Below are 14,583 nucleotides of genomic sequence, written 5' to 3'. Positions count from 1 at the left end.
AATTTAATAGAAAAACCTATCGAATTCGTTGGAAAATTCTATTGAATTTCTATTGAACTGTTCTATTAGTTTTTGGCCGATTCTATTGAAATGTTCAATAGAAAATGTTCAGTAGAAAAAGTCAATAGAATCCAATTTTTCTCTGTAACTTATTCTATTGAGATATTTTCTATTGAACATGTCAATAAAATCAGCTAAAAACTAATAGAAAGTTTAATAGAAATTCAATAGAATTTTCTAACGAATTCGATAGGTTTTGTTATTAAATTTTTTCGTGCGTGTAGTAGTTTGCTATTTAATAATCACAGACAAGAAATGAACACTTAAATGAAACAATAATAATGATATGACAGCAATCTTCTAACTTAGGGATAAAATATTTCTTGATAAATTTTGCTCTATATGAAATATTTTCATCCTAAAAAAGCACCGTCTCGTATGAATTATCTGCCTCTTGAGCCAAATATTTCATTGTTATTGAAAGCAGAGCAATTATTCATGTTTGAAACTTTCAAATTCGAACCGAACTAATTCTTTTTTGGCAATTTTCAACTAGCGATTTTGTTGGCCCTAACAAGACTTGCTTGAGAACGTGTTTGTTTTTCTCTCAGTGCAGTGTTGGTAAATGTATTTTTCTTATAGTCAAGGAAAAGTCTATAATTTTTTCGGCTGACAGCAGAACATATAAAACAAACTTTTCTAACGGTGAAAAAAAATTGATCGCAATAGTCGCGGCAGAAATAAATAAATTTTTCCTTATATACGGGCTCTTATGAAATTTATGTTCAAATTGTTAATTCACCAACTAGCAGACTCTAAAAATAGAAATTAAAATAGAAGGTAATGTGTAAAGTCGGACTGAATCCAATGGCCAGAGAAAAATCTGCAGTACCCGGCCAAAAAGAAGAAATATTTGAATGATTCTATCCCATACAAGCCCATGTTAGCGCATGCATTTGATGCATTTTGTCTATTTCATTTCTAAATAATGAACATGGGTTGGTGGATTGAAGTTTGTATCAAAGTGAAGGGAATATCTTCATCTCTCAGTTTAACTCGTTTTAACGAGTGGTCCATCGCACAGGTGTAAATCAAATATAGTTTTTTTGCTAATAAATTAGCAATTTGCTGCCGAATGGATTAATCCAATAAAAACAAAAAAGTGCATATTCGGTTTTTCGTTATCAATTTCAGTAGTAGATTAGTAGAGATCAGTAGATTAGTAGGGAAGCTAACTGTGACTTGACCTTGTCAACGTCGGGCTAGGGTTGGGTCAATGTCGGGCTAGGGTTGAGGCCAGGGGCGAACCAATGTCGACCCAAAGTCGGGCCAGTGTCGGCCCAAGATTGGCCTCCTAATAAGGCTATAATTTCAAAGGAAATAATGTGATGGCCACTATTTTCGAACTCGACCGAAATAACATCCAAACGAATACTTTAAGACATAATTGAAAAGATTTCGACGATTATTTTTTGAATGATCGTCGAAAAACTAAATTTGAAAAAAAGCTCACATACATACATACATACATACATACGGACGTCATCTAAAAACAGCATATTTGCACTCCTGAGACCAAAATTAGTCATCCTGATACAAACAAATGGAAATTTCTGATTTAATGAATACAATGCTCCCATTCGGAAGGAAAAAACTAAATTTTTTTAAAGTACTTGCGATTTTGGATAAACATCCTTAATCTGATACATAAGTTCCTCATAGCCTGAGGATCGAACTGCATCAGACGCAGGAATTCCATGGCTACCGCTATCATAAGACCTTTGATTGATTAATTCTTCGATCCATTTACAGCTGCATAAGCAGACAATATAATTAACGAGTATAGAATACGAAATTGATCAAAGAGAAAGTTGAATGGAATTTAATTTTATATGTAAAAATGTGACAATTATAATTGTGAAAGACACATTCTTGACGTATCACGAAGGACAAAAAGCTTCTTTGAAGTAACATAGAAATGTATCATGATCGCATAGTTTATATGGTAATTTCCCAGGACCAGAATAAGAAGAAGAATATATATACAGATATGCGAGAGGTGAAGTTAGTGCCCACCAGTTCTACCCGTTGAATATCTTCGGTGAGAGTGTTCAGAGGACCAAATAAATCAGTTGTTTTTCTTTCTTATTTGTTTCCCTTCCTTCTTTATATGGGCCATTCTATACCGACATGGAAGTGATCGTCGAAATTTTCGACTTTCATTTTTCATTGCTATCCAATCATGTATTTTGAAAACAACCAAATGGAACCAATTCGACCTCCCGCTCATACATATAATCTTAAATCTTAATTTAAAGGCATTGGCGATAACTTGAATATATACGGTGGACTCTCTATTAAGCTACTCGCCAACGGGCCGAGTCCGGGTCTCAAGCGATAAGCAAATTACTCCACCTTGTGGATGAATTGGCTTGTGTTTATAATCAGACCGGACACTCCCATATAGGCCGGCAAAAAACTGAGGAGAAATGCTTTCGGAAACATATCAAAACACTCCCCGTGGGGAAACTTTCAACAGAGACCATGCCCTATCGCTCTTCTTGTCAAAGTTTACGATTGAAAATATTAAAGTGAAGATATTACAATTTGCACTTGAAACGGCGCTAGAGTTATTGGTTGTTTTCATTTTATTGCAGCCACTCGTTGGCACTGAATTCGTTGCTTAGTCGACTTACTTTCTATTCCCTCTAAGTGTCTTGGGATAAAAATAAATTCGGGTAAAAATCCAAACGATAATTTTAACATATCTGATTTTTTGCGCACAGAGGAAAAGTTTCTAGTTTCCAAACCACGGTTACTGATTTTATGATACTTATGGTAGTGCACGAAAAATAAGAAACTGGTGACTTAAGGATGCCAAGTGGGTCAAGTGCACAACTATATTGATCATTTTTTTCAAAAACCTTGCATAATAAATTGTGTTAACTTGATTAATTCATCTCGCCAATTTATATTCAAATTGAGTTGGGATGTAATACATGTAAAATTTTATTTTTATTTTTTCGACCAAAAAATATTTGTTTTATTGACTAAATGGTGATATCCGGTGGGAATCGTGGCAACACCGCTACTGTCAGCTGATGGTAGAGGCGCGAGGGTTTGTTGATAATGTCGAGAAACACATTTTGTTGGACATTTGGTTAGCCATAACAAGATCCATTGAAATGATTTCCCGAGATGAGTAGATCCTGAGACCAATGTTCTTTCGCACAATTCGTTTGAAATTCAATTATAAACACCATTCGAGTCGAATTGATTGATAATTACGTTTGAAATCCTAAAATTCACTTTGAAAAAACATCCATCGTGAGTGACAGGTAGGGTTATGTTGATGGCGGGCGTACAAGCGAAGTAGGACAGCTGTGTGCGCTGTTGTCGCGTATCATCCATTTTGCTACGAGCGATTTTTTTCCCCGGAAGTGAGTCGAAAAATTAAGATTTCGTTCTTATTTGCCCTGGTTCCTCTGATTTCGCCCGCATCAATCGATTCAGCTTTTTGTTTTACATTTTTTCCATATTTTTCGGAATTTTTCATGAATCTCTAAATTGGCCAATCTTTTATTTTAGTGCATAACCTCATAAGAGCCAATGGTGGATCTTCAAATTTTGTTTATTTAAATTCTCAATAATTAATACCGGTTGAAAGGTCAAGATCGTTATCTAAATTTTTTAAATATTTCTCGCTATTACAGGAAAAAAAATTGAATTTCTGTTGATTTATTGAACATTTTTACTTGGCACCCTTAAGGAACTTCCGCAATAAATTTTGGAGCTATGGGGTGGGGGAAAATATCAAAGGTTCTGACACTCCGCTGCATCCTCTGAAAAAAAAATAATGAAATGACGAAAAGTTCACGGGTGTATTAAAATTTCGTCGTTTAGGTTTCTTGCACTTATTATTTATGATTAATAAATTTCAAATAATTTTTTTCGAAATATTATTTATCTGAATTTTTGAACAAATAAAAATTTTCATGAGAGATTTGACAACCACGCATTTTTGTTAGACGCAGTTAGTATTCGTGTGTCCCGATAAAATCCTATACTGTACTATAGAATCTATAGTATATGCCTTGGCGAAGTTCAACCTCCCTCAACGTTGCCATGTTCAGCCATCATTTTCCTCTAACATGACTAAAATCCCGAACTATGCCATACATTTTCAATAATTACAAATAATCCCTGTGGTAACCACTAATGAAATTGTGGGAATATGTTCTTAAAATATATACGGTTCTATTCGTGAAGCGTTTGGATTTTTATTCCATTGTCGATTACTTTTTTAAGATTTTTGAAAAAGTGGTGCCATAAGAGGCATAAGTGGTGTCTGTGTTGATGACACATTTCTCATATTTTTTCCTCAACAATCTACCTCTTTTAGCGTTTTGGGACTTCGGGAGGACATTTGTGATCACTCGAAGAATATATTCACAAAATTTCATCTCTGCAGTCTATTTCCTTCTACTTCCATATACTTACTGCGGAACTTCCTTAAGTTCAGAAGAAAAATTGCTAAAATTAAGTACAAAAATTTCCTTAATTTCACGTGAGCACAGTTATTAAATTAAGAACCGTTGGGTAATTAAACTGAGGACATTCGCAAGAAACAGCATTCTGAAAGAATTTTACATTAATTCTACAGCAATTATGTCAACATTAATTGACTCAAGGTGTCAGGTGGTACACTTTGAAAAACAAAGAATTTATAAAAAAAGAGTACATGAATTTCAGAATAGAATAAATCGTTAAATCAAGAAAGACAATGTTCTGAATTTGAAAACTTGGATGTTCTTATTTCAAGAATGCAAAGTTCTGAATTCCAGATCCAAGATTACCGTAAGTTAAAAGTAAACGCCTCAATCTAAGTTCAATTATACAACATTTAAGTGACAATTACTGAGAATTCGGACATTTTTTCTTGGAATCTTTCCCTGATAGATCAAACCCAGCGTCAACTCTGGGTCATCTCAGGGTTTATGGAAAAAATCCAGCAAAGAAAGAGAGAGACTCTGAGAAATTTCCATGAACCCAGAGTTAACCCAGAGTTAACTTTGGGTTTGATTCATCAGGATTGAGAAAATCTTCTCAAAATAAGTGAAAATCTTGTTCATTTGCAGGATTTTTTGCTCACTAGATTCCAGTGTACAGAGTTCTCAAATTAAGAAATTTTTACTGAAAACTAGAAACATTTTTTCGTGGTGAACTCTATTTATTTTCCGGTATTCGAGCAAAATGCAGATTCAGGAATTAATTAGATTTTTCATCATTTTGAAAAAGAGGTACAGGTTGGTAAAGTCTTGCACTTCTTATTCTAGAAAAAAATCGGAACGAATTACTTTTTTGGGTTAGTAGAAACAAATAAAACATTCACTGGCCAACCCAACTGAGAGCGTCACGCATATTTTTCCTCCCATTGTTTCGAAACTTGTGGTGAGGGGATAATTCATTCTGAGAATTTTCCTCCCCTAACCGCTCATGACCGGGTCATTGGAGATATAGTCTACTGTATACCTCATATATCTACGGTGACTCAAGTGCACGAAGAGCAAAATCACACGAAAAATTGCTGTGAAATCTAGGTAATCGGAGGACACGATTGTTTTGTTGGAATTTTCATTTGAAATCGGAGAGAAAATATCACCCAATGGATAAAGCTTCTCCTTTAAGGGGAAACGGAATCCCTTTGTCTGTATGAACTTTTAGAATTGTGTTTTCTCCTTTAATTATTAATTTTTATCTATGAAACTACTTTATCGACTCGATCATTGCATTGTTGAGTCAATGAAGTAGTTTCATCAATATAAAATAATAATTGGAGGAGAAAACACAATTCTAAAAATTTATACATACATATCCCGGGTAGAAATCACGCCGCTCGAGCTCGGCTCGGAACCCGTATCCCAGCTAGAAATACGCCACTCCGCCCCAGCTTGGGATAAACTCCACGCGCGTTACATGTACCCGAGGTTGAGCTGCGTCACGCGCTCACAGCCCAGCGTTAGACTATTACGCGAAACGCTTCGCCGGGCTTTAGTTGAATGGCCACTGCTCAACCTCAGATTCATCTCCAATTACTCAATCCCAGTATACTTAACCTCAATAATGATTTGACAGGTCCGATGGCATCGTGATTTGAGCGAAAAAACAATCGAATAAATGTGAAGATGGCATGCTTTTTCAGATGAACAATCACAAGCTCATCAGAAATAACGTGATATTAACTAATCGAATGGGATTAATCTGAAAATACAAGGTAGAACAATTCACTGAAACGTAGTCAAAACTTTCTTTTTTCTCGCGAATACAACAAACAAAATCAAGAAAAATAATCACTTGAAAAACGTTAACGAACCTTTATTATTAATTATCAACGCTACAGGAGAGGATATTCTTCATTTTTCGATAGGCCTACGAGTTCTAAGAATATTCTACGATTTATTAGGGAAATGTTGAATACAGGTATGCCAAAATAACACGCATGAAAAAATTCAACAGAAAAACCTAGCGCTTTCTATTAAATTTCTATTGGAATTCTATGAGAATTCTCTGGAAGTTCTATTAGAATTCTATTCGTTTCTTGCGCCGATTCTATAGGAGATTATGCAACTTCATAGAGTCTTTTTGTTAAGGTAAAATTTGGTGCAAGAAAGTAAATAGGTTTTTATGTTCCTATAGATTTTCTTAGGCGTAAGATTTCTAAGTTTTTTCCGCTCGGTTTTTCTTCTTTTCTTTTAATCAAATGCAGGAACAAAACTTGGAAAATTCATGCCCAATAGTTTCTGTGGAAGAAATCCTAACAGAATAAATTATCTAGAAAAATCAATGGATTTTTTTCTACAAACAAATATCTATTAAAAATGCAGGGAAAAGTTGCATAATTTCCAATGGAATTGACGGAAAAAAAAATATAATTTTTCAATAGAATTGCAATAAAACTTGAATAGAATTCTCATAGAACTCCAATAGAAATTCAATAGGAATTCTTAGAGAAAGTGCCAGGTTTTATATTCGATGACAGAGGGAAAAATCAGTAAATTTCAAATTTTATAGAAAGTTCAGTGGAATTCCTTTTTTTTTATAGTAAGAAGACAAGGATTTTCCAAAGTATTCAAATTTTAAATCGATATTCTAAAAATGCATAAATATCATTCTATTCCACCCTCCACTCGAAACGACACGACTCAATTGGAGCTGAGTTTTAAGCGTTGAGCCACAGCTCAAACTCAAGTGCCGGGTTATGCCGTCTGATGAGCGTTCGACTGTGAGCCGGTATGGAGCGGCGTGTCGCGGCGTGAACTCGGGTCAAGCGGCAAGCCGAGGCTGAGCTCGCGCTCACCCGAGTTGCGGCTGAATCCCCGGTTGAATTTCTACCCGGGATAGGGGTTCCGTTCCACCTTAAGGAGAGACTATACTATAAGTTTGAAAAGTCGCGGGCTATTGAAGCGAGATTTCTCATTCATTGACTATCAATTATACCTGTCTAAAAACGAATAATTGGTGCAAAAAAATTGTTTATTGTTCCTTTACCCCGCAGACGCTTAAAATGTTAAAAATAGTTCAGGGCCTCCAAATTTGAGCTGCAGAGGTTTTCTTTTCAAAATTAAAAAAAAATGTGTACAATAAGAATTACGAATTAGTTGTTTGAAATTCGACTCCTACACAGCTAACTTCGTTTTGTTTATTATAAAAATTTGCGCACTGATAGAAAGGATTAGTTATTGTTAACAAATATATGTGGACGTCCACATGAAAAGGGACCACTTTGTCGATACTAGGTTCCGAGATATTCACGTTTTTGTGTCGGCAACTCCCATTTGGGCCAATGTTAAATTGTTTTTTCCATCTTCTCCAACGATGTCATTTTTGACCTTATGAAGATCATTTTAGGCTCAAAATGTGCGGAATGTTATCAATATTATCAAAGTATACATAACACCATATCGACAAAGTGGTCCCTTTTCATGCGGACGTCCACATATTTGGTTGGAGGCTAAGGTCTATAATAGTTAACAAATGCATATTTGAAGAACCTTGTTTGACTCGACTTTCATCTCTCAAGTGAACCATTCATTAACTATTAAAGAATATTTATTTGGTCATATTCAATTCTACCACCCGTTCATAGCTAACCCTCTAAGGTGAAAAGCGTAGTAAAGCATAGTAGGATGCTCGACGCTAGTATTCCACTTTGACGGACATAGAGTGGGGATATTGAAATTCGACTCTAGGTGAATTCATCCCGGACTACTCATCCTAAACCAATTCATCCCGGACAATTCACCCCAAACAAATTCCTCCCAAAACAAATGAATCCCATGACAATTTCATCCCAACCATCAAATTCCAATGCAATTTTTCACGGTCGCAACAATGATTCAGGGAGAGAAAAATATTAACTTTATTTTCACAGAAAAAGGCACTAAACGCAACATCAAAATCAATCAGATACTTCACGATTCCCTTCTAGTATTGCTTACACAACCGATCAACGGATTAACAGGAAACATTGCAAGAAAACGGTCAAATCATTCTTATCCATCTCAGTTAACATTCGGCAGATAGGCCCCAAGTAATAGACCACACCATTAATTTACAAAATCAGTACAAAACTTGAAAATTAATCCGATAAGTCACGCGCTTCAGCCAAGCGTATTCTTCATCAAAACAGTAATAATAAATAAAAAATGGGATGAAACTGCCGTGGGATGAATTGTCATGGGATGAATTTGTAGGATGAATTATGCTGAGATGAATTAACCGGATACCATCGATCTTCAATGTGTGAGAAATCTAATTTCAATTGCCTCCGACTTTTAGAATTCATAGTAGGGGAGGGTGTGCCTATACCGCCCACCTAAGGGGAAATGCCAGTTTTATATTTTATATTTCAACTTGAGTATAAAAAACGTATTTGTGAAACTTCTTTAACTATTGAATTCGTTATTCTCGAAGTGTAGACGCCTAATTCTCCTTAGAATCCATAAAATTGATTGAAAATAACAGAGACCCTATTGAGCGGTACTACCCGCCATCGGGTAATACCGCTCGGCACGATTCCAATGCCTCTCATAGGGTTTTGCGTGTATCGCCGTAACCTAACCTGCACTCGAGTGCTGTCCAGCAACTACGTGGCCGATCCTATGAGCGGTATTACCAGCTCCGCTCGGCGTCAACAAAATTGTTGATAATTATTGACATGAGTGGAATTTTGAGTTCGAATTGGTCTTAAATTACGTGTGAAAGTACCACAAATCGAATAACCGCAGTTTAATATGAGAATTCAGCGTTTGAAACTATCAAAAACCTTAATTAAAAGTCCACAATTTTTGCACTGTAAAGACCTCAAAACTTCGTTACGTGTTTTTTCATATTTAAAGTGGTAAATAAAGTGAAAATTTTCCGACAATCACATCCTATCATCAAATTCTTCATGATCAGGAATAGAAAGAAATTTTCAAGTTGATGGTTGTGGAGAAAATCGGGTGAGCGGTATTATCCGCTGAGCGGTACCGGCACACCCCCTAGTTTCCCCTTTAAATTTCAAAATTCTGCACCCAATAAGATCCAGTTTTTGTGGCTTATCTAACTACTCCTTCTCTTTAATAGGTATCCCCATTTACTATTCATTTAAGGTTCCCAATTGCCCATAAACCAGTAATGAAGTACTTTTTTCATGAAATCGTAAAATGCACGGGGCGGGGATTCTCTCACGATGCGACCAACTGTATTCGGTGCAGAGCTGCGACCACTTAAGGGTTAAGGTAGCACTCACTTTAATCAACCGATTTCAACTTCTCAAGCACTAAAATAGTTCGTTCTCCACCACCGTTAAAAAATTATGAGACAGGATTTTTTTTTTAATCTCCAGATGTCCTCAAAGATGAATTTTGAAGAAAAAAATTGAAAACTTCGAATTTTGCCAATCACAACTAGAAGCATTCTTCTTTTTTTCTTTTCAATAATCAATAGAGAGTACCGAGAGATGAAAGAAGTCGATAATTCAAAGGCCGGATTTTCGCACTGTCTCCTGCATAGGATTGCCCATACATACCTATGTAGATTTTTCTTTGTCCATTGTTAAAAAGTTTCACCATCGCAAACAGCGGTATTTTCGATCATTTTTACATGGTAACGCAGTGCACACAGTATCCAATTATTTTCCAAACTAAGTTGACCTGGTTCTTAATCAACCTTTATGTCGAGTTTGAGATTCAACGCCGTTCAGGGAAAATTATTCGTATATACACCCAGAGGGATAACGCGTTTGAATCTAAGAAAACTTCTTATACGAACTCCTTCAATCCACTTCAACACTACGTTCGTTGGAAATTAATGAACTCGTGTATTTAATTCCGTAAGAATATTTTAATGATATAGAGTTAAGAATTCATCAAATCTAAATAAATTCTCCATTAAAATCGAATGAAGCATTATTACATGTTAATGAGTCGGTTCCGTTCACCGTCTAAACGATGATTTCACTTCTAACTAATAAAAACCTCATATGGATCAAGAAAACATTTGGTTATTTTAAGAGACTATGCATTTGATGTCAATAAAGACACGAATGAAAATCAAGCTCAAGTTGAAATCAAACCTCTGTTACGGACTATTGGAGTAAGCCTATTTATTTGATTCGAATAAGGTTTCAGTTTAAATACACCATTTCTCTGGGTTTACCCTTCATTTGCCATCAATTTTTCCTGGTGATGCCGCGAGAGACTTCACGAGACAATACTTTGGAGAGATGAATGAACATGGAAATCTTTTGTCTTGTCTCTAGAGATGCAAATGCGTCACATGACCCGTCATATGACGAGGCGTTCATGACAGCTGTCACAATTCCCCCTCCCTCTTCTGTGACCGTCGCAACTTGTCAAGAAAAAATGACAGTCATTTTTCATTTAGGGGAGGATGGGACAAAACGGCCCCCCTTCAATCGTCAATATTTTCCGATTCAATAATCCGATTGGGATGAGTTAGAGCTCGTTTTGAAGAATGAAAAATTATCTTCAAAATGAAGTTGAAACTGGGAATTTTCACAATGTCATTCACAAGTTATTGACAATTGAAGGGGGGCCGTTTTGCCCCACCCTCCCCTATATAGATGAAACTTTATTTTTTTCTCCGTCAATTTTCAGTTGAATTCCTTTTGTATTGGCCTAATCCGCATTTGGGGTAACCTATTGGCCAATAATTTTATATTATTGTTGTCATGATGAGCCTTCAAAAAACTCAAGATTTTATAATGATTTTCGCGACACAAGTTTTATTGATGATGATTTTATAGTTAATTTCACATTTTTTCTATGCCGTAAGTAATTAGATATCTATTCTTTTACTGTGTAACGGTCAAAGTAAACACAAGTCTGAATAATATAGAAAATTAAATTTTGTGTTTGCTTAAGCGTCTTGTCCTTAATTAAGCAAGATTGCGAGATTGGATTGAATATTTTTGTATTCAATAACTTTACCAAACAAAAAAAATTTTTATATGATTACCCTGAACGGTGGATCACTTGGCTCGTGGGTCGATGAAGAACGCAGCTAATTGCGCGTCAACTTGTGAACTGCAGGACACATGAACATCGACATTTCGAACGCACATTGCGGTCCACGGATCCAATTCCCGGACCACGCCTGGCTGAGGGTCGTTTACTGTATAAAAAACTGCTTACAATTGGCTCTTGTTTTTTTGATAATATATTACATTTACAACATAAAAATATATACAANGACTCTAACAACAATCCGCATTTTGAAATGGAAATCACGTTTTTTTTCCATCCATATAGATGAAACTATAGTTTTATTCGTGACCGTCACAAATTGGGAATTAGTTATGACCGTCATTATGCAACTATATAGATGATTTGACAACAATTTGGTTACAAATGATTTGTGACAATCATTTGTAGTTGGAAAATTTGTGTGTCACATGACCGTCATTTTTTGGTCATATGACGCGATCTAAAAAATGACGATCATTTTGCATCTCTACTTGTCTCAGTTTCGAAATACGCAGTATCGACTCCTCCCGTGATGACTCCAATTCCATTTATGTCATCTCGGTCTCAAGTTTTTCGTGTTTTTTAATGTAATTAGAACTTGCGGCGCGTGCTTTGTTCACGTATCATCTACTTGGCAAGATAATACGTTATTTAATTATATGAAAACAAATATATGTTTTATCTACAGATTTAGAGAAATGATAAGACGAATAACATGATAAATCGTCGCTTGAATTTGGCCAAATTTACATCACGACTTCAAAATTGTTTTAGGCACGAAATTGTTTTTTCCGCTCATATGTTTTTTTTCAAACCTTTATCATCGCTACAAAAAAACCTTGAATTTTCATTATAAAAATTTACCTTTTTAGAGGGGAGGGTAGGCCAAAATCGACCACTGACAGAAAATTGAGGAATTCTTGTGAAAAACAACTTGACGCATCTATATTTCACCTTTCATTTTCACATCAGGATAACTGAAAAAGCCATATAACAGAAATATGTAGTTTTATTTTTTTGGAAACAAGCATTGGGAACCATTCGGAAGCCTACTACCAATGAAATTGGTTGAAATGAAAATAGAAGAAAAAAAATGCATGGAGAGTAGCAGTCATATGTAATCCATCAAATGGCTTCTGTCGCGCTATTTATTTCTACAAGGAATAAATATAAAAATATCCGTTTTGCCTTTAGACACACAGATTCCTAGGAAATATTGGTTTTTCAAAGTAATTTGTGGTTTGAGGTGGTTAGCAAATCTGATCAAATTGCGGTTCAACGACACTTGTTGCCTATAAAACCCCTGTGACGGTTACGATCCAAGAAACTCACTTTTAATTCAACACATTCAGTGTTCCTGATTTGAAGGAAAGAAAAAAAAAATTACCAATTTTCTGTCAGTGGTCCGTTTTGCCCTGCGGTCCGTTTCTCCTCCTGGTCCGTTTTGCCCTACCCTCTCCTATAAAAAACGCGAAAAACTGGAAACCGAGATGAGATAGATTAACTCGGGGCCATCACGAGAGGAGTCGATGCTGCGTATTTTGAGTTTGAGACGAGACCAAAAAATTCCGTGTTCACTGAGACCGAGACAATCTCTCCAAAGTATTGTCTCGGGATATCTCGAGGAGTCTCTCGCAGCATCACTCATTTTTCCACATACAATAAATTTGTTCTCTGCACGCTAGAGGACCAGTATCGAAAAGCAAGAAAAAAATCTAGCCACAATCACCTTCAGTTCACAGTTTACAGTTTCAGCAAGATAAACCAGATGGAACAAACATGCTCAACTTATCATTACAATATATACAAGCTTAGCTGAAAAATGGACAAAATTGAAGAAAATCTAACGGGTACCGATATGGAATCGTGGGGAAGATGAATGACTCCGTTATGAGATAGAGTTATGGCCAATTTAACCATCTGACGAGAAGCGATTTTATAAAATTATAAACCATTTACCAAATTGAGCTTTTCCATTTTCTCCAGTATGGTATCCATCCTTATAATTTCTCTGAAACTTGGGTAACTCGTTCGTGATATTTTCCTGCGTGATATAGAACTTAATCAGCGTTGATCTATTTCGAGAATGATGTGACACGTGTGAAGATTGCCGTATCGCGTTATGTGAGACACCTTTTGCTCGTCGTTTCGTCCGAAATTTTTCACTAACGCGTGACCGAAACCCTCCAACTTTTCTTTTTATTATCATAAAAACCCACAAACATCATTTCACTATTATCTATAGGCAACAAGATCACAATGTGGGAACATTCACACGTTGATTTACAGTTTAGTGTGGAAAGTGAATTATATCTATTTTAATATCATGAATATTTTATAGAGAAAAGGGGGAATAACTATTCCCACGTGGACCGCTCGTACGACTGAAAGTCCAGTGATTGAGGCTCTTCTTTGCTCGCGATTCAGAGACCGACTGCCAGGTGAAAATACAACACGTTGGTTGAAAGACTGCGGCGCGCACAGGTGCAACCCGGTGTGCGGTCTACCTTCTCTCGTACGCGGGGGCCAGTTCAAGAGGAAGGGGGACCTACTTGCCAATCCATAGTATGATAGTACACAGAACTGTATAACCTTTTTTAGCTAACAAAAGACGCGATTAACGATCACATGAAAATAACCAAATTAACTGTTCAAAATTTATGGCTGAAATTTGCGGTACACTTCTTGGAAATTTTTATCGAGTGAAAGTTCCACTGAAATTTCGAGGAATTTCGTAATTGAAAATTCAGTGTCACGGACAAAAAAATTTAATAGAAAAACCTATCGAATTCGTTAGAAAATGCTATTGAATTACTATTGAACTGTTCTATTAGTTTTTGGCTGATTCTATTGAAATGTTCAATAGAAAATATTCAGTATAAAAAGTCAGTAGAATTCAATTTTTCTATATAACTTATTCTATTGAGATATTTTCTATAGAACTTCCTCGGCTCAAATTTCCTACGTTTTTTCGATTGATTTTGTTGATGAGAAGAAAAGAAACAGAATGAAAAAAAATATATGAAAAGAACAAGTTATATAGAAAAATCGA

General features: G+C 35.8%; 1 protein-coding gene and 1 non-coding gene across 2 annotated transcripts in view; one reads left to right on the top strand and one right to left on the bottom strand.

Moving 5' to 3' along the window:
• The window catches only part of LOC107036218 (disheveled-associated activator of morphogenesis 1), a 46,473-nt gene extending 32,944 nt beyond the window's left edge, over positions 1–13,529 (bottom strand). Inside the window, exon 1 of the mRNA XM_015254011.2 lies at positions 13,491–13,529. Coding sequence (XP_015109497.2) covers positions 13,491–13,529 — 39 coding nt within the window. The remainder of the gene's footprint in view (positions 1–13,490) is intronic.
• LOC114841098 lies at positions 11,521–11,675 on the top strand. Its single transcript, XR_003783015.1, has one exon. It is a non-coding gene; the product is annotated as a 5.8S ribosomal RNA (ribosomal RNA).
• Positions 13,530–14,583: the final 1,054 nt, after the last annotated feature.

The sequence above is a fragment of the Diachasma alloeum genome, unplaced genomic scaffold (assembly GCF_001412515.2).
Source record: "Diachasma alloeum isolate Michigan unplaced genomic scaffold, Dall2.0 Dall_scaffold_00206, whole genome shotgun sequence".
NCBI classification, from domain to species: domain Eukaryota; kingdom Metazoa; phylum Arthropoda; class Insecta; order Hymenoptera; family Braconidae; genus Diachasma; species Diachasma alloeum.
This window is presented reverse-complemented; position numbering and strand designations above follow the sequence as displayed.